Source organism: Salmo salar, chromosome ssa20 (genome assembly GCF_905237065.1).
Source record: "Salmo salar chromosome ssa20, Ssal_v3.1, whole genome shotgun sequence".
Classification (NCBI taxonomy): domain Eukaryota; kingdom Metazoa; phylum Chordata; class Actinopteri; order Salmoniformes; family Salmonidae; genus Salmo; species Salmo salar.
In genome coordinates, this window is record NC_059461.1 from 65,933,536 (window position 1) to 65,960,915 (window position 27,380).

Below are 27,380 nucleotides of genomic sequence, written 5' to 3' on the forward strand. Positions count from 1 at the left end.
GATTTAATAGAAAACGGTTGCTTATTTATCCAAATCATATAGTTCATATCACATGCTATGATTATAGCTTTAAAATACTATTATTATCTGTGCTTAAGCATTATATGTCCCAGTGTCCTCGATCTGGTTGTTCGAGGTACTCACTCTAAGATAATATATCATTACCCACTCACACATGCTTCAACTTGTTTAACGTGGCTCCATGCAAACCTGTGATTTAGAATCAGCCAAAAATGGTTCAGTTGGAAACCACATACCACACAGTGTTAGCCTAGAATATACTGTAGATTAGCAGCCCAATGTAAAGGAGATATGTCCCATTTCAGCTACAGTAGTAGCACATACAGACCCCCTCTTCTAGTGAGAGGGGAAGAGTGTGGGAGGGGAGGTATGAAAGAGAGTGTGGGAGGGGGAGGGTAAACACTCCGACAGAGCTATGTCTGACAGCCTTGCTGCTCACTGAAAGAACAAGGGACAGAGAAAAAAGTCTGTGTGGCTGAGCACTAGAAAGACTGTGAGGCGGAGGAAGGAAGATATAGGGTGAGGGTGAGAGAAAGCAAGAGACAAAATATATGGAGGAGGAGAGCTCAGCCACAGGGGGAGTGTGTTCTGAAAAACCAGGCAGAATTCAGCCGCTGGTGAGCCTGAACACCAATCCTCTCCCTTCTGCCACAGGCTGGGAGGGATTGAGCCAGGATTTCCATTGGGTTCTTCCAGGGAGTGATTTAGAGAAGAGTCCAGGGCTGTTGATTAGGATTTGTAGCTTTATGTAGGGAATATGCTGGAGAGGATTTGAATACGCTGTTCGCTGTTATTGCAAATTGCACACAGTAGTGTCTACGACGTGGAGGCTCAGTCTGCTGGTTAGTATTGGCAGTGCTGCTCCCACCCCTGCTGCTGGGGTTGTTTGGGGGCTATGTTTCTGACTGACTAGGGCAGCATCACCCACATGCAGGGCAGAGGCTGAATGGGAGGTAAAGAGTGCAACTAACCAGCATGGGAGCCAAACAGATGAAATGGTAAGAGTTGGATTTCACAAATGATTTGCATTTGCATCTCTTGATTTACACAACATAACTGTCTCTCTCCTCATTGTTGCAATCAGTGGATGTAATATAGAAATGCAATGTTTGTTCATTGACCAGTGCCTCTACATGTGCCTTGACAGTGTGGTGCTACCTTTACAGTGACGGGAGTGGTTATGACACCTCGATACAGTGCAAGCACTATGTCATTTAGAAGATGTAATTTATTTGTCTAATCAATATTATCCTATGTTCCTACACTATATATTTATGTTACACGTGTTAGAGAAACTAATCATAGTGTGATAGTTCGTAGAAGTGGAGTAGTTCACATAATTTTAGGACTGGGTTTTCGGCTTTTGTCTGAATGTAGGTGTGCCTCTCTGGTATGGATACTGTGCGTCCGTGTAGTTGTTTGTCTGGAAGAGAATCTATAGTCTATGTGAGCTGAATGAGTGATATTGCCTAGCAACGGCTAACTACAGTGTTTGGCATTGCTGTGATTTCCATTTGCAGATCGGTTTACATCTCAGATTTACTTTCATCAGACTGATTAGCATCACACTGTATATGGGCATGTCCAATCTCACATGGTGTTTTAGTGTTTAGTTTTACAGTTGTTTTAGTATTTAGTTCCAGAGATTAGGATAATTTCTGTTTAGTATTTGCCCACCATAGTGGAGGTTTTATTTCCAACCCAAAATATATTTACAGTAAATACACAAATGACATTATACTGTAAAATAGGCCACAGGTGCATGTGATCCTCTTTCAGATATACAATTGAAAAGTTAAAGCAATGCTCATTCAGTTAAATTGAAGACAGATTTGAATTAAAAACATGTTATTTCAAGAAGATTTACTTTATTTGATATAAAGGTATTAAAAAAGACATTCAAAGGCTAATCTCTTGCTAATCTAGGTATCTCTACTGTATGTTGTTGTTTCAGTTGGCACAACAGATCAGTAGGGTACATATTTTAAGGGAAATTCACAGAAAATACAATATGTAGCGATAAAACTACCCAGGACAAAGGAAGGGCGGTGCCACGATGAGAGATTTACACAGAACATTGGTTGGCATGTCCTTCATACTTCTTTGCCTGTAGTTCTTATTGCAAGATTATTTGAAATGATTTACAGTGTTTATCAATGTGGAGTACTTAGGCATAACCACTTCAGTAGAATCAGATAAGATGGCCACCAGACCACAGAGGCTCTGTTTATGTAACCTACTGTCCCTGTTTCTCAGCAGCTCAGTAGAATCAACAAAGTAGGCCTCGTATGACAGAAAACGTCCCAAACTTCCTGAATATGATATCTAAATGGTATATAACCTAATTGTCACAACTCTATTGAAGTCATCATACTGTATCTACCATACATCCCTACCAACCTAATTACATATCAGTCCAAGCAAGCATCATATGGTACCTGCCTCCACATACAGTATTAATAATTTACAGCTGAGGCACAGTAAGAGCCCATACAGACCCTCCTGTGGCCCAATTAACCCTAATTAATTCTCCCTCTGTTCACAGTGTTAGTGAATGGATAAAGGGTGGATAAAGGGTAATTCCATGGTAACAGAGTGATGCTGAGACTCAGATGTTTCACTTTAAAATGTATGTCAAACAAAAACCAGTGATTGCAAAGTTAACAAACCATATAACTATATGCACAAGGACTACTTTTAACAATTTACACTGAACATTTCACAAAAACACATTTACTTGAAGAACAGTGCAGATGCAAAGTTTGGGAACAGAATGACGGTACAAACGTTCATTCTGTTCTTCAAGTAAGTGTGTTTTTTATATATATATTTTCGGTAGACATTTTTAAAAGTAGTCCTTGTGCATAGAGTTGTATGGTTTGTTTAAAGAAGACGGATGCCATCCTAACTACATTAAAACAGACATTAATCTCACACACAGACTGTAATGTGAGTCTAATTACTCATGTCAACATTATGCTTCACACTAATTAACATATGGTTACATAAATGCAATCCATCATAATCCACCATTACATGTTGAAAAGGGGAGAGAGACTATGTTCAAATCTTTCTAAAGAAAAATGCAGGATGGTCTAAGGGTTTTAGGTTTAATAGCGGCAGAAACTGGCAACAATTATAAAATACAAATACAAAATACAATTAATTACAGAATACCCTGAAATCCAATGTATCAAAATAACATACATAATACTTTTGCAAAGTATTGTACTGAATTAAAATACAAGTATCTTGTATTTTCAAATACAAAATAAATTTGCAAGTACACCCTTAACAACATTTTCAGTAATGGTAACAAAAGCGTTTTACTTGCTATGACTGTGATAATGTGGTTGTTTCTACTATGGTTGAATGCACTGACTAAGTTGATATCGATGCTAAATAACAAATGCTAATGTTGATGTAAAAATAAACACTTTATCACGACTCAGGATATGACCCAGATGCAGACACAGGAGGCGGAGAGTACAGTTCTTAGATGATTTATTGTACACATGGGGCAGGCAAAGGGCAGGTCGAGGACAGGCAGGGGTTCGTGATCAGGTCAGAGTCAGGCAGGTACAGGATGGCAGGCAGGGGTTCGTGATCAGGTCAGAGTCAGGCAGGTACAGGATGGCAGGCAGGGGTTCGTGATCAGGTCAGAGTCAGGCAGGTACAGGATGGCAGGCAGGGGTTCGTGATCAGGTCAGAGTCAGGCAGGTACAGGATGGCAGGCAGGGGTTCGTGATCAGGTCAGAGTCAGGCAGGTACAGGATGGCAGGCAGGGGTTCGTGATCAGGTCAGAGTCAGGCAGGTACAGGATGGCAGGCAGGGGTTCGTGATCAGGTCAGAGTCAGGCAGGTACAGGATGGCAGGCAGGGGTTCGTGATCAGGTCAGAGTCAGGCAGGTACAGGATGGCAGGCAGGGGTTCGTGATCAGGTCAGAGTCAGGCAGGTACAGGATGGCAGGCAGGGGTTCGTGATCAGGTCAGAGTCAGGCAGGTACAGGATGGCAGGCAGGGGTTCGTGATCAGGTCAGAGTCAGGCAGGTACAGGATGGCAGGCAGGGGTTCGTGATCAGGTCAGAGTCAGGCAGGTACAGGATGGCAGGCAGGGGTTCGTGATCAGGTCAGAGTCAGGTAGGTACAGGATGGCAGGCAGAGGTTCGTGATCAGGTCAGAGTCAGGCAGGTCGAGGACAGGCAGGGGTTCGTGATCAGGTCAGAGTCAGGCAGGTACAGGACGGCAGGCAGGCTCGGGGTCAGTACCGGCAGAATAGTCAGAACCCAGAAAACTAGGAAACAGAACATGAGCAAAAGGAAGACGTGAAAGCACGCTGGTAAGACCTGACGAACTGGCAACAAACGACAAGAGAACACATGTATAAATACACAGGGGATAATGGGAAGATGGGCGACACCTGGAGGGGGGTGGAGACAAGCACAAAAACAGGTGAAACATATCAGGGTGTGACACACTTGCAAAGCATGCTAGATATTATTATTATAATGAGCTCCACCCCCGAACGAGATCAAATTTGAATAAAAATGTGAATGACTGTAGAGATAGGCAAAGATAATGTATCTTGTTATAAAATACCCTAAAGAATGCATGAAAATAAAATAAGAAATACTGTTATCAATAATACAGAAAAGTCAGTCAAAAAATACATTTAAAGTAGGCAAAAAACCCCACAAAGGAATCATAGACAGACTATTTCAGTCAAATGTCCTGTGCAGTTGTAAATCAAACAAATACATGTGTGAACACAACATTTTTTAAATTTCAACATATTTTCTAAGAAATAGGCTCTATATAATTGTCTATCAGGACTGTTGAAAAGTATTTTGATAATACAAAATGCAGCTCACTGAAGTATCTTGTTAGAAAATACATTGGACTGTAGTCTAGGCCAGTGAAATACAAATTAAATAATATGCAAAATACATTTCAAATACATGTAACAGAAATACTGCCCATCGCCGAATGGTGGTCTATTTGGTCCACACAGACAGAAGCATGGTTGTTTTCCCACAGATATGAAGAAAAGGATCACGGAATCCCCCCTCTGGGAGCCATATCTAATGCCTGGGGTCATAGACCACATGTGGCTGGATCCCATTTCTAAAAAACACGAGGGAACATGACAAGAGGCCCAGACCTCAGGGTGCTTGGAATGTACTCAGCACAGACAGAGATCATCATAACATACAGACTGAGTACATAACAGACTCAGTACATTCTGAAAGAGGAAATCATCCTCTCAGAGACATTGAAATCATTGTCAGTTTTGAACTGATTATCTCCGGAGGAAAAAACAATCCTAAGAATGCGTTGTTACAAAAACGAAAACAGCATGTTTCTAAATCCCGCCCCTATCTGACTGTTTGAAAAAGGAAATAGTTTGTTGTTTGACTCAAATGTGTCCCATTTGTCTGAAGTTGCCTGTAAAGTGCATTTTAATTTAAGTAAAACTTAATATTTTGGACGGGTCATTTCTGTTTGTGTCAATTAAGTTGAATGAATGAATTAATGAATGAACAAACAAATTCCATCTCTGTGTTTACTTAAAACTCCAGCCACGCTAGTCATAGACTGTTCTCTCTGCTACCGCAAGGCAAGCGGTACCGGAGCGCCAAGTCTAGGTCCAAAAGGCTTCTTAACAGCTTTACCCCCAAGCCATAAGACTCCTGAATAGCTAATCAAATGGCTATTTGCATTGTCCCAACCCTATTTTATGTTGCTGCTACTCTCTGTTTATTATCTATGCATCACTTTACCTCTACCTACATTAACATATTATCTCAATTACCTCAACTAACCTGTACCCCTGCACATTGACTCTGTGCCGGTACCCCCTGTATATAGCCTCGCTAATGTTATTTTATTGTTGCTCTTTAATTATTTGTTATTTTTCTTATTTTTCTTTTTTACTTCAGTTTATTTTAGTAAATACTTTCTTAACACTTATTTTTCTTAAAACTGCATTGTTGGTTAAGGGCTTGTAAGTAAGCATTTCACTGTAAGGTCTACACCTGTTGTATTCGGCGATGTGACAAATAACATTTGATTTGATTGATTGATGGACAGTGAAGCTAAAACTTTTAATTTGGCTCTATATTCCAGCATTTTGGGCCGCTATTCGGTCACTGTACAGAATGTCATCTCTTATTTGAGTGTATTTTAAACCATAATGTTGCATGTGAAACATTTGATCTCAATTCCAAAATGCTGGAGTATAGAGCCATATTAAAAGTTTTAGCTTCACTGTCCAAATAAATACAGAGGGAGTGTATGTTCACAGTGTATCATTCTGTTGAAATATAGCACAGTCCAGATGGCATTTACAGTATGTACAGTATATGTAATTTCAAGAAGAACGTCTTCCATGAATATGTATTTATTTTATTTTATTTGGCTCAGCAGCAAACAAACTCATTCCTTATTCCTGTCTGTTCCCACCATCTGTTGCAGCCTCAGTTCAGCCAGCCCTGCACACTCCCCTAAAGAAGAGTACATCATCGCTCAGTCCACAGACACTCCTAAAGAAGTATTGATCTCAGCTCAATCTGAAGACCACGCCGAGCCAGTAGATGACAAATCAGAGTTGACGGAAAGGAAATCTGATACAGGTTGGCTGCACATTATTTTGCTTGTTCCTGAAATCTGTTTCCATTTGATTTATTTGCTACAAAAATTATGTTTTATCATGCCCGGTCTGTTTCTGTCTGTCTATCTGTCCATCTGTCTGTCCATCCCTCCATCTCTCCCTCTGTCTGTTTGTCCGGCTGTCCGTCTGTGTGTCTGTGCCCTCCAGAAGAGGTGTTGTCTCTCTGTGGCCTGTGTCTGACCCCGGGGCATAGTGGACCAGAGGAGGAGAGATCATGGGAGGAGCAGCTGGAGTGTCACCAGGAGCAGCTGGAAAAGGAGATGCAGGAGGCCAGGAGGATGGTGTTCCGCCTGCAGGTAACTAAAGGCTCCTCACACACACACACACACACCCACACCCACACCCGCACACGCACACGCACACGCACACGCACACGCACACACACACCCACACACACACACACACCAAGGATATTGTAGTAAACTAAAACAAAAACAATTTAGTAAACTGAAATAAAATAATTAACAAACCTGTTTCAAAAACTAAAACTACACTGAAACTATTGTATTTGACTCCAAAACGAACTAAAACAAATAAATAAAAACCATCATGAATTACAGTGCATTCGGAGAGTATTCAGACCTCTTGACCATTTCCACATTTTGTTAATTTACAGCCTTATTATAAAATTGATTAAATTGTTTTTTCCCCCTCATCAATCTACACACAATACCCCATAATGACAAAGCAAAAACAGTTTTTTAGAATTGTTTGCAATGTATTACAAATAAAAAAATGGAAATATCACATTTACTTACATTTACATGTTGAAGCAACTTTGGTAGCGATTACAGCCTCAAGTCTTCTTAGGTATGGCGCTACAAGCTTGGCACAACTGTATTTAGGGAGTTTCTCCCATTCTTCTCTGCAGATCCTCTCAAGCTCTGTCAGGTTGGATGTGGAGCGTCGCTGCACAGCTATTTTCAGGTCTCTCCAGAGATGTTCGATCGGGTTCAAGTCCTGGCTCTGGCTGGGCCACTCAATGTCATTCAGAGACTTGTCCCGAAGCCACTCCTGCGTTGTCTTGGCTGTGTGCTTAGGGTTGTTGTCCTGTTGGAAGGTGAACCTTCGCCCCGGTCTGAGGTCCTGAGCGCTCTGAAGTAGGTTTTCATCAAGGATCTCTCTGTACTTTGCTCTGTTCATCTTTCCCTCGATCCTGACTTATCACCCAGTCCCTACCGCTGAAAAACATCCCCACAGCATGATGCTGCCACCACCATGCTTCACTGTAGGGATGGTGCCAGGTTTCCTCCAGATGTGACATGTGGCATTCAGGCCAAAGAGTTAAATCTTGGTTTCATCAGACCAGAGAATCTTATTTATCATGGTCTGAGAGTCCTTAAGATGCCTTTTGGCAAACTCCAAGCGTGCTGTCATATGCCTTTTACTGAGGAGTGGCTTCTCTCTGGCCACTTTACCATAAAGGCCTAATTGGTGGAGTGCTGCAGAGATGGTTGTCCTTCTGAAAGGTTCTCCTATCTCCACAGAGGGACTCTGGAGCTCTGTCAGAATGACCATCAGGTTCTTGGTCACCTCCCTGACCAAGGCCCTTCTCCCCCAATTGCTCAATTTCGTCGGGCGGCCAGCTCTAGGAAGAGTCATGGTGGTTCAAAACTTCTTCCATTGAAGAATGATGGAGGCCACTGTGTTCTTGGGGACCTTCAATGCTGCAGAATTCTTTTGGTACCCTTCCCCAGATCTGTGCCTCGACACAATCCTATCTCGGAGCTCTACGTACAATTCCTTCGACCTCATGGCTTGGTTTTTGATCTGACATGCACTGTCAACTGTGGGACCTTATACAGACAGGTGGGTGCCTTTCCAAATCATGTCCAATCAATTGAATTTACCATAGGTGAACTCCAATCAAGTTACAGAAACATCTCAAGGGTGACTAATGGAAACAGGATGCACCTGAGCTCAATTTCGAGTGTCATAGCAAAGGACCTGAATACTTATGCAAATAAGTATTCAAAAAAACTGTTTTTGCTTTGTCATTATGTGGTATTGTGTGTAGATTGAAGATTGAAGAGGGAAAACATGTATTTAATCAATTTTAGAATAAGGCTGTAATGTAACAAAATGTGGAAAAAGTCACGTGATCTGAATACTTTCCGAATGCACTGTATGTTCAGTTTTAGTTTTTGGGGGGACAAAAATCGAATGGGGTTTACAAGCTTTTCTTTTCTAATGGGGTTTTCAAGCTTCTGAATCTGGTGGATTAGACATTTACTTAATAATTTAAAGATCGACTCAGTGAGATGACTTTGCCATGAGCAGCACCACAGATATTTGGCGCGTTTGAGTGGTAAGGCTAAAGCAACCGACTGTAGACGAAAGTCGAGGAGTGAGGCAGGGGAGGTGCATCTGATAAGAAGCAGCTGAGAAGTTTAGCCTCGCGCGTCAGCCCTCCTGGTTGTTGCAGAAATCGACCCACTACTACTGTTTACTTGGTGCATCTACGTCATCTCACTGAGTCTACCTTTAAACCTATCCTAACCTATGACCTAACCCATCACCTTATGCATTACTGCCCCACAGGGGCAAGAAGTGTCCTCCCAAAAAACCCAAACACTTTGCAAAACATAAATGGCTCCTAGCCTCCCACGCATAGGCTTCTTTCTGTCCCTAACACTAAAATGAAATAATATAAAAACGAAATAGAAATGTTTTTATCAAACTTAAACTAAATAAAAACGAGTAAAATGGAACTGAAAACTAACTGAAACTAAACTGATTTCTCATTGAAAATGTTTAAACTAATAGAAAATAAAACTAATATAAAAACACACAACTATAATAACCTTAACACACACACTCTACAGATACACACAGATACACTGTCAGACATACAAACATAACTTTATGTGAACATCTTTAGTATGTCTAAGATGTATCTGTCACGGTTGTCGTAGGAAGGAGCGGACCAAAGTGCAGTGTGATTATCGTTCCACATTTTTATTGAACTGTGAAACTATGCAATACATATAAATAAACTGAATAACAAAACAACAAATCGTGACGCAGAGGTGAAACAAACACTAACTCAAAGACAATCTACCACAAACCCAGGTGGAAAAAACACTTACTTAATTATGATCTCCAATTAGAGACAACGATGACCAGCTGCCTCTAATTGGAGATCATCCCAAACAAAACCCAACATAGAACTACAAAACTAGAACATGACAACATAGAAAAACTAAACTAGAACACCCCCCTGTCACACCCTGACCTACTCTACCATAGAAAATAACAGCTTTCTATGGTCAGGACGTGACAGTATCCCTCCAAGACTCCAGCTAAGGTAAGTATACAATGAGATTGTGATCATCCAAACATAATCTGGTATCAAGGAGCTGAGTGCTCTTAATCTAGCACAATCTAATCTATCCTGTCAGGTATAAAAATCACCCCCCACCTCTACCCCACCCTGCCCAACTGAGGATGATCACATGAAAGTGTCCTGCACATGTCCAAGCCAAGTATTTGCTCTATGTTCACTGTCCAGTTCAGGTTGGCAGCCTTGTGGTGAATGTGAGGTCGTACGTCCATATTGGTGTGTGTGTGTCTGACATGTTTTTATGCATGCATGTGATGTGGTCAACAGGCTTTATTTCTCTCTGGTGTGTGTTTATACTGTGAAATGTATTCTGGGTGTGTAGGCTTTATCTTATTTGTACAGTATGTGTCCATCCCTCTCTTCTCTCTCCAGGCTCTACTGCTGCACGGCTCTCTCCCTGAGGACGAGCAGGATGTCTCCATGGGCTTCGGGGATAGCAGAGCTAACTCTGAGCAGCAGCTGGTACTGTGTCCGCCCCCATCCTCTCTCTACATTCACTTTAGATAGTATGGCATGTTCAGCCACTTACTGTGATGTAGCAGTGCCAGACCCTGGCACGCTATAATGTTTTTACTGTCACTCTAGAGTCCAGAAAAGACGCAGATACTGTATAAGTGTGAATGAGTCTGTTATCTGCTTAGCCTGCTTTCATGCCAGGCCACTGTCTCTTTATAAGCTCTGGCATTTCTCTATTTTCTCATAATGCCGCTCATCCCCTCGCTTTGAAGGTTCTAATCCGCAGTCGTCTGGACCAAAGCATGGAGGAGGCTCTTGATCTGAAGGTACAGTAAGTAAAAGTAATTGGGCTTAATGTGGATGAGCTGCCATAAGAGCACATACCTTCCCCTAATGAAATGTCTCTGAGTCTCTGTCTTTCTGTCATCTCAGAGGGAGCTTCTGAGGCACAAGCAGGAGGCACGCCACCTTCAGGCCATTAAGGTAAAACCTGCCAGTCAAACCCTTCAGTTTGTTTGGATTGTTACTTATACATAGATTAGTGGCTTTAATTCAGTTCTCATGCCAGCTCTGGGTAGAGAAACAGACCCTTTTAGCCTCCACTGTTCCTTTACAGAAGAGTTGCGTGCTCTGTTTAAGGCTTCATAAGGATCCATATTAGTGGGTCCTTACTCTTTGGTAGGCAAGCCGGCCTCTCTAGCGTTGTCTTTGATCTGCCTTTCCTCATTAGGATGCTCTTCAGCAGCGTATGTCTGTACAGGAGGCTGCGGTGCTGCAGCTGAAGCAGGAGCTACTGAGGTGCAGTATGGACAAAGAACAACTGGAGGGGGAGAACGTGAGTCAAATGATATGATAATACATCCGTTGACATTTAGAATGAATATTTGACCTTTATATTCAATGGCTCTATCTATTTATGTATTCAAATATTCACAAAATGTTTTGTTCATCCACATTACAAATATAAGTATATATTTGTATATTTGTAGGCAGAGCTCAAACGGAAGTTGAGCGATCGGAACAAACTGCTCAGTGAATATGAGGTAAAATGTTAATTTTCACCATTTCAACATACTTTAACATTTGGATATGATTATGTAGTTGAAATGTATCAAAGTATCACAGATATCACAGTGATATGTCTATAAAACCAGCAGCAACTTGGAAAAAAGGATAGACTACATCAGCAACAGCAACTGAAACTGGACGATGCTCGGCACAACTCTAATGAAGGAAGCCACAGGGTACAGTACCATAATCAAACTGCTTCCACTGCACTGACAGTAAATTACATGTATTCGTTGTAGCTTGTGAAGTTGGTAAGATATATTATGTCTGTTTTTCTTCAGTCATCTAGGAGTGAAAAGAGTGGGTACGGTAACTCTGTGGGCCCACCCCCTGGTCCGGCCTTCCAACACACAGCGGTGAGTCATGTACACCTATGAACATTTCCTACATGTGTTTACATGTTGGTTGGAGGGAGGGGGTGATTCATTAAATGTGTGGTTTAGATATGTTTCATGTCATCAATATAGCTGTTTCTAGAGCTAGTGACCTAATAGAGGTTGAAGGCCATGGCTAAATGATCAACCTTCAAATTTGCCTGGACACCAGTTCAAGTGGTTTATGTGTGTGTGTGTGTGTGTGTGTGTGTGTGTGTGTGTGTGTGTGTGTGTGTGTGTGTGTGTGTGTGTGTGTGTGTGTGTGTGTGTTAGCAGGGGGAGGAACTGCAGCTGGTAAGGGAGGCCCTGCGTAGTCTGAGGGATGGCTTCTCAGGTCACGACCCTCAGCATCACACCCTGGACACACTGGAGCAAGGGGTGGCCAGTCTCATGGACCGCCTATACACACTCGACACACGCCGCAGGCAGCAGGACAGAGGGGTACATACACACACACAACAATACACACAGAGGACCACAGAGATGGGTGCTGTGTGTGGGCTGTTAGCGTGATATTATGCACCTGATGTGATAATAGTGTTTATCGTGTGCACATCGTGACTGATTGAATTGGCATTTCTTTTAGTAACTGAGACTGTCTTCTTGTAGGGTCAGTGCAAGTCACCAGGACGAAGAGCCAACCCCACAGACAGGGACTCATGGCCACCCAGCTCAAGTAAGATGTACTATTTGTTTTGCCGTTCTCAACAACCTTGCTAATTCTCTTCACACAACTTTATATAATTGTGTAATTCAATTACATTGAGCACATGTTAGGAGGTATTGAGGATTTTAATTAGTTAGGCTGGCTATCTGTAGAGAAAAGGGTCATATTAATCCAACTTGGTCTGGTCCACAAAATGATTGAAGACTCAGCCTCCAGGTACCTAACAAATTATTTTACTTATATTAGAGATATCCACCAATACAACACCAGAGCAATAGACTCTGATATTGCCTATTTTAAATGTAAGAGTCTATCTGGTAAGAACACCTTTTTATATACTGACGCTGTTGAGTGGAACAAACTATCACAGCAACTCAAAGCCATGACGACCATAGTTGAGGAGACTAAATTACTTGGTGTTACCTTAGATTGTAAACAGTCATGGTCAGAAAATATAGATTCAATGGTTGTAAAGATGGGGAGAGATCTGTCTGTAATAAAGAGATGCTCTGCTTTTTTGACACCACACTCCACAAAGCAAGTCCTGCAGGCTCTAGTTTTATCTAATCTTGATTACTGCCCACTCATATGGTCAAGTGCTGCAAAGAAGGACCTAGTTAAGCTGCAGCTGGCCCAGAACAGAGCGGCACATCCTGCTCTTGTTGTAATCAGAGATAATATTAATACTATGCATGTCAGTCTCTCTTGGCTAAGAGTTGAGGAAAGACTGACTGCGTCACTTCTTGTTTTTCTAAGAAATCTCGTGTTGTAAATTCCAAATTGTTTGCATAGTCAACTTACACACAGCTTGACACACACACTTACCCCACCAGACATGCCACCAGGGGTCTTTTCACAGTCCCCAGGTCCAGAACAAATTGAAGGAAATGTACATTATTATACAGAGCCATGAGTGCATGGAACTCCCTTCCATCTTATATAGCGCAAGTGAACAGCAAACCTGGTTTAAAAAACAAATAAAGCAACACTTCACGGCACAACGCCTCTCCCCATGTGACCTACTTGTTGTGTGTATGTACTGACATGTCTGTGAAACTGATAGATGCACACACTACATGTTAATGTTTTTAAATGTATGCAAATTGTAAAGTATTTTGTCTGTAATGTCTTTTTTGTTGTGTCGGACCTCAGTAAGGCTAGCTGTCGCCATCGGTGTCGGCTAATGGGGGATCCTAATAAATCAAATCAAATCAAAACCACAACTTCATTTAAAAAGTGTCGTAAGCTGGCTAATGATCGAGCAATAGACACATTTTTTCATTTCTGTATCTATGTCATGTGTCTGTATCTATGTCATGTGTCTGTATCTATGTCTTGTGTCTGTATCTATGTCTTGTGTCTGTATCTATGTCTTGTGTCTGTATCTATGTCATGTGTCTGTATTTATGTCATGTGTCTGTATCTATGTCATGTGTCTGTATCGTGTCTGTATCTATGTCTTGTGTCTGTATCTATGTCTTGTGTCTGTATCTATGTCATGTGTCTGTATCTATGTCATGTGTCTGTATCGTGTCTGTATCTATGTCTTGTGTCTGTATCTATGTCATGTGTCTGTATCTATGTCATGTGTCTGTATCGTGTCTGTATCTATGTCTTGTGTCTGTATCTATGTCTTGTGTCTGTATCTATGTCTTGTGTCTGTATCTATGTCATGTGTCTGTATCTATGTAATATAATGTTTTAGCACCATGGAAATAAGTATGACTTTCTTGTGATGTCCCTGTCATTTTTTAAATGTATTTTCATATATGTACTATGTGTATGTTTTTTTTTTTTTATTGGCAAAAGAAATCAATCAATCCTGTATTTAAGCTGTAGCCAGTAAGCCGACCGATACGTTTTGATTTGTTTTCAGAAATAGCTCACTCTCACAGCAGCCCTGGCCTGGACTCCACAGTCTCCACCAAAGTGCTCTACTTCACTGATCGCTCACTCACTCCTTTCCTGGTCAACATCTCCAAAAGGTACGAATCCAGAATCCCTCTTTGGGTCTTGAAGATGTCCATCGCATGTGTATCTTTGTGTTGTATGGTTGCGTGCTGCCTGGATGCAATGTATACTGCTCAAAAAAATAAAGGGAACACTTAAACAACACAATGTAACTCCAAGTCAATCACACTTCTGTGAAATCAACTGTCCACTTAGGAAGCAACACTGATTGACAATACATTTCACATGCTGTTGTGCAAATGGAATAGACAACAGGTGGAAATTATAGGCAATTAGCAAGACACCCCCAATAAAGGAGTGGTTCTGCAGGTGGGGACCACAGACCACTTCTCAGTTCCTATGCTTCCTGGCTGATGTTTTGGTCACTTTTAAATGCTGGCTGTGCTTTCACTCTAGTGGTAGCATGAGACGGAGTCTACAACCCACACAAGTGGCTCAGGTAGTGCAGCTCATCCAGGATGGCACATCAATGCGAGCTGTGGCAAGAAGGTTTGCTGTGTCTGTCAGCATAGTGTCCAGAGCATGGAGGCGCTATCAGGAGACAGGCCAGTACATCAGGAGACGTGGAGGAGGCCGTAGGAGGGCAACAACCCAGCAGCAGGACCGCTACCTCCGCCTTTGTGCAAGGAGGAGCAGGAGGAGCACTGCCAGAGCCCTGCAAAATGACCTCCAGCAGGCCACAAATGTGCATGTGTCTGCTCAAACGGTCAGAAACAGACTACACGAGGGTGGTATGAGGGTCCGACGTCCACAGGTGGGGGTTGTGCTTACAGCCCAACACCGTGCAGGACGTTTGGCATTTGCCAGAGAACACCAAGATAGGCAAATTTGCCACTGGCGCCCTGTGCTCTTCACAGATGAAAGCAGGTTCACACTGAGCACGTGACAGACATGACAGAGTCTGGAGATGCCGTGGAGAACGTTCTGCTGCCTGCAACATCCTCCAGCATGACCGGTTTGGCAGTGGGTCAGTCATGGTGTGGGGTGGCATTTCTTTGGGGGGCCGCACAGCCCTCCATGTGCTCACCAGAGGTAGCCTGACTGCCATTAGGTACCGAGATGAGATCCTCAGACCCCTTGTGAGACCATATGCTGGTGCGGTTGGCCCTGGGTTCCTCCTAATGCAAGACAATGCTCGACCTCATGTGGCTGGAGTGTGTCAGCAGTTCCTGCAAGAGGAAGGCATTGATGCTATGGACTGGCCCGCCTGTTCCCCAGACCTGAATCCAATTGAGCACATCTGGGACATCATGTCTCGCTCCATCCACCAACGCCACGTTGCACCACAGACTGTCCAGGAGTTGGCGGATGCTTTAGTTCAGGTCTGGGAGGAGATCCCTCAGGAGACCATCCGCCACCTCATCAGGAGCATGCCCAGGCGTTGTAGGGAGGTCATACAGGCACGTGGAGGCCACACACACTACTGAGCCTCATTTTGACTTGTTTTAAGGACATTACATCAAAGTTGGATCAGCCTGTAGTGTGGTTTTCCACTTTAATTTTGAGTGTGACTCCAAATCCAGACCTCCATGGGTTGATAAATTGGATTTCCATTGATTATTTTTGTGTGATTTTGTTGTCAGCACATTCAACTATGTAAAGAAAAAGGTATTTAATAAGATTACTTCATTCATTCAGATCTAGGATGTGTTATTTTAGTGTTCCCTTTATTTTTTTGAGCAGTGTATATGTTAGTACACGTGTATATTTTTAGGGTAGTGAATGCATGCATGTGTGTCATTGGTGTGTGTGTTGTGTGTCTATGTGCTGTAGCATTGTGAGGGAATGTGCATGTCTGTGTCTCTGCACAGATCAATGTACCATGATGCCATCTGACAGTGAGACTGTGCTGTGCTGTTAGGCTGGGGGAGGTGACCCTGAGAGACTTCAAGGCAGCGGTGGACCGCCAGGGTAGCTTCAGGTACCACTTCAAAGCCCTCGACCCAGAGTTTGGGACTGTGAAGGAGGAGGTAGGCATGTTTTGGATTACAGCTTTGGGGTTACATTTAGATAGGGTCAACCACTGAGGCAGAAATGACTGAATGACCAAAATGAAAAGATAAAACACCTGGAATTGGCAATAGTTCCGAAACCCAATAACTATTTTAAGATCATAGAGACGAGGATTCTCTATAAAGGTTGATAAACTACAGTTGTAATCGGAAGTTTACATATACCTTAGCCAAATACATTTAAACTCAGTTTTTCACAATTCCTGACATTTAATCCTAGTAAAAATTCCCTGTCTTAGATCAGTTAGGATCACCACTTTTTTTAAGAATGTGAAATGTCAGAATAATAGTAGAGAGAATGATTTATTTCAGCTTTTATTTCTTTCATCACATTCCATGTCGGCCAGAAGTTTACATACACTCAATTAGTATTTGGTAGCATTGCCTTTAAATTCTTTAACTTGGGTCAAGCGTTTCATGTAGCCTTCCACAAGCTTCCCACAATAAGTTGGGGGAATTTTGGCCCATTCCTCCTGACAGAGCTGGTGTAACTGAGTCAGGTTTGTAGGCCTCCTTGCTCACACACGCTTTTTCAGTTCTGCCCACAAATGTTCTATAGGATTGAGGTCAGGGCTTTGTGATGGCCACTCCAATACCTTGACTTTGTTGTCCTTAAGCCATTTTGCCACATCTTTGGAAGTATGCTTGGGGTCATTGTCCATTTGGAAGACCCATTTGCGACCAAGCTTTAACTTTCTGACTGATGTCTGGAGATGTTGCTTCAATATATCCACATACTTTTCTTTCCTCATGATGCCATCTATTTTGTGAAGTGCACCAGTCCCTCCTGCGGCAAAGCACCCCCACAACATGCTGCCACCCCCATGCTTCACAGTTGGGATGGTGTTCTTAGGCTTGCAAGCCTCCCCCTTTTTCCTCCAAACATAACAATGGTCATTATGGCCAAACAGTTCTATGTTTCATCAGACCAGAGGACATTTCTCCAAAAAGTATGATCTTTGTCCCCATGTGCAGTTGCAAACCGTAGTCCGGCTTTTTTATGCCGAATTTGGGCAGTGGCTTCTTCCTTGCTGAGCGGCCTTTCAGGTTATGTCGATATAGGACTCGTTTTACTGTGGATATAGATACTTTTGTACCCGTTTCCTCCAGCATCTTCACAAGGTCCTTTGCTGTTGCTCTGGATTCATTTGCACTTTTCGCACCAAAGTACGTTCAGGAGACAGAACGCGTCTCCTTCCTGAGCGGTATGACGGCTGCGTGGTCCCATGGTGTTTATACTTGCGTACTATTGTTTGTACAGATGAACGTGGTACCTTCAGGCATTTGGAAATTGCTCCCAAGGATGAACCAGACTTGTGGAGGTCTACAATTTCTTTTCTGAGGTCTTGGCTGATTTCTTTTGATTTTCCCCTGATGTCAAGCAAAGAGGCACTGAGTTGGAAGGTAGGCCTTGAAATACATCCACAGGTACACCTCCAATTGACTCAAATGATGTCAATTAGCCTATCAGAAGCTTCTAAAGCCATGGCATCGTTTTCTGGAATTTTTCAAGCTGTTTAAAGGCACAGTCAACTTAGTGTATGTAAACTTCTGACCCACTGGAATTGTGATACAGTGAATTATAAGTGAAATAATCTGTCTGTAAACGATTGTTGGAAGAATTACTTGTGTCATGAACAAAGTAGATGTCCTAACCGACTTGCCAAAACTATAGTTTGTTAACAAGAAATTTGTGGAGTGGTTGAAAAACGAGTTTTAATGACTCCAACCTAAGTGTATGTAAACCACTTCAAATTAGTGGATTTAGCTATTTCAGCCACACCCGTTGCTGACAGGTGTATAAAATTGAGCACACAGCTATGCAATCTCCATAGAAAAACATTGGCAGTAGAATGGCCTTACTGAAGAGCTCAGTGACTTTCAACATGACACTGTCATAGAATGCCACCTTTCCAACAGGTCAGTTGGTCAAATTTCTGCCCTGTTAGAGCTGCCCCGGTCAACTGTAAGTGCTGTTAATGTGAAGTGGAAACATCTAGGAGCAACAACGGCTCAACCGCGAAGTGGTAGGCCACACAAGCTCACAGAATGGGGCCGCCAAGTGCTGAAGCACGTAGCGCGTAAAATCATCTGTCCTTGGTTGCAACACTCAGTACCGAGTTCCAAACTGCCTCTGGAAGCAACCTCAGCACAATAACTGTTTGTCGGGAGCTTCATGAAATGGGTTTCCATGGCCAAGCAGCTGCACACAAGCCTAAGATCACCATGCGCAATGCCAAGTGTCGGCTGGAGTGGTGTAAAGCTCACCGCCATTGGACTCTGGAGAAGTGGAAACACGTTCTCTAGAGTGATGAATCACGCTTCACCATCTGGCAGTCTGAAGGATGAATTTGGGTTTGCCGAATATATATTAGTGCCAACTGTAAAGTTTGTTGGAGGAAAAATAATGGTTCAGGCTAGGCTCCTTAGTTCCAGCGAAGGGAAATCTTAACGCTACAGCATACAATGACATTCTAGATCATTCTGTGCTTCCAACTTTGTGGCAACAGTTTGGGGAAGGCCCTTTCCTGTTTCAGCATGACAATGCCCCTGTGCACAAAGAGGTCCGTATAGAAATGGTTTGTCGAGATCGGTGTGGAAGACCTTGATTGGCCTGCACAGAGCCCTGACCTCAACCCCATCGAACACCTTTGGGATGAATTGGAACACCAACTGCGAGCCAGGCCTAATCGCCCAACATCAGTACCCGACCTCACTAACGCTCCTGTGGCGGAATGGAAGTAAGACCACGCAGCAATGTTTCAACATCTAGTGGAAAGCCTTCCCAGAAGTGTGGAGGCTGTTATAGCAGAAAAGGGGGGACCAACTCCATGTTAATGCCCATGATTTTGGAATGAGATGTTCGACGAGCAGGTGTCCACATACTTTTGGTCATGTAGTGTATGTGTTTAGAGACCGTCTGTCCCTGTATATGTCATAGTTTATATTATAAGAGCATGCCTGTCTGGTTCTGGTTGGTGTTCTCAGGTGTTCCAGGATGGAGCCCTGGTGCCTGGCTGGGAGGGGAAGATAGTGGCCTGGGTGGAGGAGGACCATGGAGAGAGACGGTAGAAGTGGGAACCAACCAACCATAGAGGGAACCGCTAGCCTCAAACTGTGACCACTGGACTATGATGCCATAACACCCTCTCAGTATTCTCAGCAGCCCTGCAGAGGTAGCTATTATAACAATTGGGATCAATCTATTTATTACTGTTTCGAGATAAAACCATACTTTCAAAAATGTCTCTTTCCTATGGATATTTGACTTACAGTAACTGTTTGAAGTACAAGTTGAAGTTGCCAAATATGAATGAATACAATTTTTAAGTTTTAATAAACATGGATTACTGCATGAATATATTGACTATTTGTGAATTATTTCCTAGACATGCAGTTCATGTAACTCATGATCATGGAGGACTATAACTCCACTTGAGTCATTAATGTTGCTCTGAATGTCTTTACTGAGGTACTGTTTACTACTACAAAGGTTCAGACCCACAGCTTGTAGGATGCATAGCAGAAATGACATGTATTTTGGGCCATTTGCTTTGAGGTAACTGTTACTGCCTTCTCTAATGGCCTTCTTATATTTCCAAAGTCCGAGTCCCTTCGGAGACAAATCACCTACTGGGTGTTAGTGTGACATGCCAGAGCAGACAGTGCTTTTTTTTGTTGTCTATGAGTTAACGTGTGTGCTTTTAGTGTCTGCAGTAACGGCACTAGAGTATAGACACTTGCAAAGTTAATGTCCGTTTGTTGTTGAACGTGGCAGAGGCCGAATCCTCATTCAGTCTCTGGCAGCTCCAGGTGTAGATGGTACATATCCTCCACTTCTAGTAGTATATCATATTATAGAGAAATACACACAGACATTTAGACCAACAAGACCACAGAAAGGGTAACTTATAATGTAACATAGGCTATTATGTCAACATAGGAAGCGTTTAAGCAAGACCAACATAATTTTTGTTAATCTGTCACAGGGCCTTATTCATAGCACAGGGGAAAGGGGAAGCAGAGTGGTCCCTGACCTAGGAAATGCTGAGATGGCACTCTGTGATGGACTGAACATTTGGTATCTCCACAGTCAGCTCCAGGCTCTGAGAGAGGTCCCTGGGGTTAGAGTTGACAGTGAGCTGGTGCTGTGGCCGCTGAGGCTGGGCTGTCACTGAGCTGGAGATCACCTGGATCAGGTTCTTGGTCTTGTTGCTTTGGTCCCTTGGCCCAGATGTTAGCTGGACAGATGTGATGAGCTGCACAGGATTACTGTCCTCGGTCTGCCCTTCACGCAGAAGGAGATCTGCTGGAGCAGGGAAGCTGGGGTCTGGGAGGCTGGGAAATGAATGTCAAATAATTGTCAAAACATTCATCTTTAGCTACAGTACACCTTTAAAAAAAGTTAATACTACATAGTTAGTAGGTATTGCTCAATACATTGTGGTTAAATAATCTCACCTTTATCTTGATGGTGTCACCTTAATAAAAAATAAAACTGTTCCCTTGAACCATGGAATAATTACATAAAAGCCTTAGCTGTGTTGGTGGCTGGACTGTTTTAGAGAACCCAGGCGGCACTGCATGTCCTCTAGGGTGCCCTTTAGCTTACTGCTGCAGATGTTGTACTGCTGGGCCAGAAGCAGGCCATGCTGCTGCTGGGTGAAGCTCAGGGCTAACAGGTGGACCTGGTCCTTCTCCCTCTTGTCCTTCTGAGCCTGCTGCGGCACTGCAGGGCTGAACGCCACATCCACCTCACTGTTGTCATCTAAGTACAAGGAACACAAGTTGTAGTTAGGGATGAAACGGTTACCGGTTTCAAGATAAACCATGGTATAATTCCCAACGGTTAGTATTACCATTTAAAATTTGAATTATAATTAAAACACGGTTTGAAAAACTCACGGTAAATGCTGTCCAGCATCAACCAAAGTTAGCAACAGTCTGACGCAGGCACAGCATGCAATGTGGGTATTTTGGGTTTTACAAGAGTGCTGAGGGAAACTTAATCTTAGATGGTCACCCTGTCTGCAGAACAAGCAAAATAAAATTGCTGCGAAAGGGGGCAACACTTCAAATCTCTTGAGTCATCTTCGTGACCACCACCCACTACTTTATAGCGAATGCAAGGTAAGTTAACTTTTAGCGCAATGCATGATGTGGGGACTTCGGAATAGAGGAAAATGTCATGGTTTGTCTGTCTAACTTGCTAATAGCTTGTCAATAATGAAAACTGAAGCTTTCAGTGTTACTTTCTCTTGTAAAAACACTACACATTGTTCTGCTGCTGTATGCGTCGTGTGTCTGCAGACTCTATTCGCCCATTGCACACGATAACACGTTATGTAGTTTAGTCACCCAACCAACATATTTTGTTCATTTAAAATCCGTCAGTCATCGACTTGGTTGTAAAAGTGTTCTAACAGGACAAACACTATATACTCCTATATTTATGTCAATTGTTGGGCTCATTGCAATTACTATCACTGTCTTCTTAAAACTCATTTGTATGTATGTAAATTGACCATGGGGTCATTGCATATACTCAAATGCAACACAGAAGACAGACACCCTCGTCCACTTACCCTCGCCTTGGGGGAATCCCCGTCGCCATCTTGGAGAACGGTCCAAATGATTAGCCAAGCAAGGGAAGTTTGCAGCGTAAGCCCCTCAGCCCTCATTTTTAGTCGGCTTTGCGAGTGTACAATTATGTTCACTTCCTCTAAGAAAAGTCTGCGAAAACAACATCAATGGAGAAGTCAACATACAAGTGTAAGTAAAAACTAATGCAAATAAGTTAGAAATTGTGTTACTAATGCACATGATGGCACAAACACGTCTCATAAAAAGTAAATATGTTTTTGTAGAAATAAAACATTTTCCTTCTTCAGAAGTTCCAGCTAGGCAGGCTAACGTTAGTTAGCGAATTAATTTGCTAGCTATCATACAGTAGGCGTATATTAATAATTATATTTTTTATATAAGTAGACATGCACTCATAATTGACTGAAGCGCATATAAAGCACCCACAAGCTACTGGAGGCTGAAAACACAATCATCGCGGGATGAAGGGTGTCCATTTAAAAATCACTCCTTCCCTCCCCCCTTGCCCTGTAAGTGTATACTCGTCAGACGTCATGATACGTCATCAGAAGTGTCCACTTAATTTAAGGGCTGAGGGGAGTGTGTGTGTGTGTGTGTGTGAATGAGGTGAATGAGGTGAGTGTGTAATAATTGCAATGTAACAACACCAATAATAATAATAATAATAATAATAATAATACATTTGCTATTCCCTTGTTTACAGAGTGGGTGTGCAGAAGGCAAACCCAGTGATGCTACTGGTTCCTCCTCATCTACAGTTGTGACACAGACACTCGAGCAAGCATTTAAAAGACAGGCTGCTTATGCACCCTCATCAAAACATGCTCAAGACCTCACTGCAGCTTTTTCATATTACATTGCAAAGGACATGATGCCATTTCAAATTGTTGAGAGGCCTGGCTTTCTGAGGCTGATGAAGGTTGCCGTGCCTCACTACAAAGGGCCATCACGAACATTATTTGCCAAGACTGAAATCCCAAACCTGTACAACCAGGTTAAAACTGATGTTGGAAAAAGTTTGACTCAAGGCACATGGTTTGCTGCAACTACTGACCTCTGGACCAGTGAAAGCAGGGGGTGGTTAACCCTACATCAGCTTCACTATCCATTACCTCACCCCAGACTGGCAACTGGAATCAAACTGCCTGGAAACACAGTTCCTCCCAGAAGATCACTCGGCTCACAACATCAGAGTTTTTTTAATAATATGCTGGAAGAGTGGGGGATCAACAAGAAAGACCTGGTCTGCATAACCACAGACAACGCAACAAACATGATCAAGGCTTTTGAAGCGTTCCCAGATCTGTGGCTTGGGTGCTTTGGCCATAATTTGAACCTGGCCATCTCAAAGGCTCTGAAAAATCAGAGAGTTGACACAGCAGTCAAGGCCTGCCGTCATCTGATCCAAGGCTTCTCACGGAGCTGGAAGAGGAGAGAACTGAGAGAAAAGCAAGCTGCCCTCAACATGCCACAGAAGGCTCTGATCCATGATGTGGTAACTCGATGGGGATCTGCACACAAGATGCTTGAGCGTTTCCTCAGCCAACAGCAGCCAGTCTGCGCGACACTGGCTGGAGAAAGAGGAACATGGCATCTGATGCCCAAGGACGCCAACGTAAGTGTCATGGAGCAACTGTGCCAGCTCCTTGAACCTCTGAGCAAGTTTACAGATGCACTTGTCTCAGAGACACGAGTGACACTGTCAGCCATCAAGCCTGTCCTAGACCACATCACCCGTGATGTTCTGATGGAAAGGGATACGGAGCCATCTCTGACCAAGGAGATGAAAAGGGTAATGAGAGAAGACCCTAACAACAGATACACAGAGAAGGCAAAGAGAGTCATGCACATGGCTTGTTACATTGACCCCTGCTTCAAAAGGCGCTTTTTAGATGAGCCTGAGGCTGTAAAAGTTGACACTGACAGCTGTGTCCAGGAGGCCTTGAAGCTGGCAGCTGCACAAGTCAGGGAAGAAACACAAAGCACCAGCAGCACCTCCACCACCAACACCCCCACAGCGGCAACAGAGGGGAAAGGCCTGGCTGGGTTGCAGAGAAAGATTACCTCAACAAGGCAGAAGAGAGGTGAAGAGGGTCAGATTCCGACCATCCCAGAAGACAGAGTGAAAGAAGAGACCAAGGTCTACCTGTCTCTGCCACCCATTCCAGCAGAAGAGGATCCACTGGTGTGGTGGAGGGGCCATGCATCAGAGCTGCCTCACCTTGACAGGGTTGCCAGGAAGCTTTTGTGCATCCAAGCAACCAGCGTGCCATCAGATGTTCAGCGCCAGCGGGAACATTTCCAGCACATTTTAACAATACTGCGATAATACTGATAACCGTGATAATTTTGGTCACTATAATCGTGATATGAAATTTTCATACCGTTTCAATTAAACACCTTTTTAGGTCAAACAGTGTTAGATAACATTGGTATCAAAACCATTAAAAAGTGATAAAGTCAGCTGTCGTATACAGTTGAAGTCGGAAGTTTACATACACTGAGGTTGGAGTCAGTTTTTCAACCACTCCACAAATTTCTTGTTAACAAACTATAGTTTTGGCAAGTTGGTTAGGACATCTACTTTGTTCATGACACAAGTAATTTTTCCAACAATTGTTTACAGACAGATTATTTCACTTATAATTCAGCCTGTTCAGCCTATCACAATTCCAATGGGTCAGAAGTTTACATACAGTGCCTTTAAACACCTTGGAAAATTCAATAAAATGATGTCATGGCTTTAGAAGCTTCTGTTAGACTAATTGACATCATTTGAGTCAATTGGAGGGGTACCTGTTGATGTATTTCAAGGTCTATGTTCAAACTCAGTGCCTCTTTGCTTGATATCATGGGAAAATCAAAAGAAATCAGCCAAGACCTCAGAAAATAATTGTAGACCTACACAAGTCTGGTTTATCCTTGGGAGCAATTTCCAAATGCCTGAAGGTACCACGATCATCTGTACAAACAATAGTATGCAAGTATAAACACCATCGGACCACGCAGCCATCATACCACTCAGGAAGGAGACACGTTCCGTCTCCTAGAGATGAACGTACTTTGGTGTGAAAAGTGCAAATCAATCCCAGAACAACAGCAAAGGACCTTGTGAAGATGCTGGAGGAAATAAGTATCTATATCCACAGTAAAACGAGTCCTATATCAACATAACCTGAAAGGCCGCTCAGCAATGAAGAAACCACTGCTCCAAAAACCGGCATACAAAAGCCAGACTATGGTTTGCAACTGCACATTCATACTTTTTGGAGAAATGTCCTCTGGTCTGATGAAACAAAAATAGAACTGTTTGGCCATAATGACCATCGTTATGTTTGGAGGAAAAAGGGGGAGGCTTGCAATCCGAAGAACACCATCCCATCCGTGAAGCACGGGGGTGGCAGCATCATGTTGTGGGGGTGCTTTGTTGCAGGAGGGACTGGTGCACTTCACAAAATAGATGGCATCATGAGGGAGGAAAATTATGTGGATATATTAAAGCAACATCTCAAGACATCAGTCAGGAAGTTAAAGCTTGGTCGCAAATGGGTCTTCCAAATGGACAATGACCCCAAGTATACTTCCAAAGTTGTGGCAAAATGGCTTAAGGACAACAAAGTCAAGGTATTGGAGTGGCCATCACAAAGCCCTGACCTCAATCCTATAGAAAATGTGTGGGCAGAACTGAAAAAGCGTGTGCAAGCAAGGAGGCCTACAAACCTGACTCTGTTACACCATCTCTGTCAGGAGGAATGGGCCAAAATTCACCCAAATTATTGTGGGAAGCTTGTGGAAGGATACCTGACATGTTTGACCCAAGTTAAAGAATTTAAAGGCAATGCTACCAAATACTAATTGAGTGCATGTAAACTTCTGACCCACTGGGAATGTGATGAAAAAAATAAAAGCTGAAATAAATCATTCTCTCTACTATTATTCTGACATTTCAAATTCTTAAAATAAAGTGGTGATCCTAACTGACCTAAAACAGAGAATTTTTACTAGGATTAAATGTCAGGAATTGTGAAAAACTGAGATTAAATGTATTTGGCTAAGGTGTATGTAAACTTCCGACTTCAACTGTAAATATTTTTTGGGGACAATGTAAACTTTTTTTCCCTGCACCTCTTATAAAACAGGTTACAGTCCAGGTAATTATGCAGAAATACAGGTTTGTGTTCTGCAGGACAACAGTGACTCTTGGTACCTCCTCCTTCATGAGTGTCTGTCTCCAGTTTCCCTCCACACACAGGCACAGGCTTGTTCTCATCACCAGGGTTAGAGATGTGCTTCCAGCCACTCGCATTGATGTACAGCAACCCTTTCTTTGGCTCCTGACACAAACAATAAAGCAACTGTTCAGCCTCTTTATAGTTCACACCTCCATATTATTAGCCAGCAGTGCAGTCAAATGTGCACTGGAAACAAATGAACCAGTATTCTCTTATCATCACACTTGGTTATGTTATTTTTATGTAGGCCAGTGTTGTAAGAGTGTGTGTTTTGAATCTATAAACTCTAGTGTGGGTGTAGCTGCTCATAGAAAGCAGGTCATTTGTGGTTCCAGCATTTCAGTGAGTAGGCAGAGTCAGGCTGAGGTCGTGCATTATTATTTGCTCCCTGTTTTGTTTGTTTCTCGATAAACATCTGGTAGCTTTGGGGGTCATTCTGTGACAGGTCGTCTAACATGGACCAGAACTGGTTGAACTGCTGCAAAACCTCCTGCTTTGTACTACCAGGGAAGAAGACATATTTCTGAAAATATGTTGAGGGATTTAGTTCAGTATAGACACAGCTCATTGGAGTTTTGCATTTGATTATCTTATGGCAAGGCACGCTAGCTATAGATGAACAGGCATGGAGATAATTCCTTGCTAGGTTAAATAACGTTTATGTTAGCTAGCTAACGTTACAGTAGTGTAGCTAAATAGCTACCCCAATACACCAACCAGCAATGCCTTGAATACAATCAAACCATTTGGTACGAATGCTGTGAATCAGATGGAGAACAGTAGTTATCCTTTTAACACAAAACACATGGAAATACTCACAGTAAACTTCCTTCAAGTTTTTGCGACCCTTGTTCTAACGTTACAGCTAAATGTTGACAAACTGAACTTTGTCGCTAGTGTCCTCTGTTACTATGGAAACGAGATGAGAGGGGTGCATGCACGCCCTCTTCTGACAGGAGAGAG

At 42.8% G+C, this 27,380-nt stretch overlaps 1 protein-coding gene and 1 long non-coding RNA gene across 7 annotated transcripts; one reads left to right on the plus strand and one right to left on the minus strand.

The window, feature by feature from the left end:
• The first annotated feature begins 414 nt into the window (after positions 1-414).
• On the plus strand, positions 415-19,940 carry LOC106581156 (dixin-A). Of its 6 annotated transcripts, none has more exons than XM_014163023.2 (15): positions 415-1,019; positions 6,495-6,652; positions 6,841-6,986; positions 10,406-10,495; positions 10,762-10,815; positions 10,922-10,972; positions 11,220-11,324; positions 11,479-11,532; positions 11,644-11,733; positions 11,839-11,913; positions 12,205-12,372; positions 12,541-12,607; positions 14,475-14,583; positions 16,431-16,539; positions 19,570-19,940. In XM_014163023.2, the coding sequence occupies exons 1-15, from the start codon at positions 997-999 to the stop codon at positions 19,651-19,653; spliced, it is 1,383 nt and encodes a 460-aa protein (XP_014018498.1). In that variant the 5' UTR covers positions 415-996; the 3' UTR covers positions 19,654-19,940. The 6 variants fall into 6 exon arrangements, 5 of the variants coding, with proteins under 5 accessions (XP_014018498.1, XP_014018497.1, XP_045559754.1 ...); XR_001323023.2 differs by having other exon boundaries at positions 416-1,019; positions 6,838-6,986; positions 16,381-16,539; XM_014163022.2 differs by having other exon boundaries at positions 416-1,019; positions 6,838-6,986; positions 12,208-12,372.
• LOC106581157 (uncharacterized) lies at positions 19,892-27,324 on the minus strand. The gene is made up of 5 exons (XR_001323025.2): positions 27,237-27,324; positions 26,393-26,519; positions 22,167-22,314; positions 21,194-21,349; positions 19,892-20,919 (listed from the first exon to the last, which is right to left on the minus strand). It is a non-coding gene; the product is annotated as an uncharacterized lncRNA (long non-coding RNA).
• Between the last annotated feature and the right edge of the window lie 56 nt (positions 27,325-27,380).

What these genes read in the sequence shown, in the direction of transcription:
- LOC106581156 (XM_014163020.2), top strand. Translation starts at nt 997, where the DNA reads ATGGGAGCCAAACAGATGAAATG. An exon ending in GGATGGTGTTCCGCCTGCAG is followed by an intron (nt 6,987 to 10,405) that starts GTAACTAAAGGC and finishes TTCTCTCTCCAG; the next exon opens with GCTCTACTGCTGCACGGCTC. An exon ending in CTGGTCAACATCTCCAAAAG is followed by an intron (nt 14,584 to 16,430) that starts GTACGAATCCAG and finishes CTGTGCTGTTAG; the next exon opens with GCTGGGGGAGGTGACCCTGA.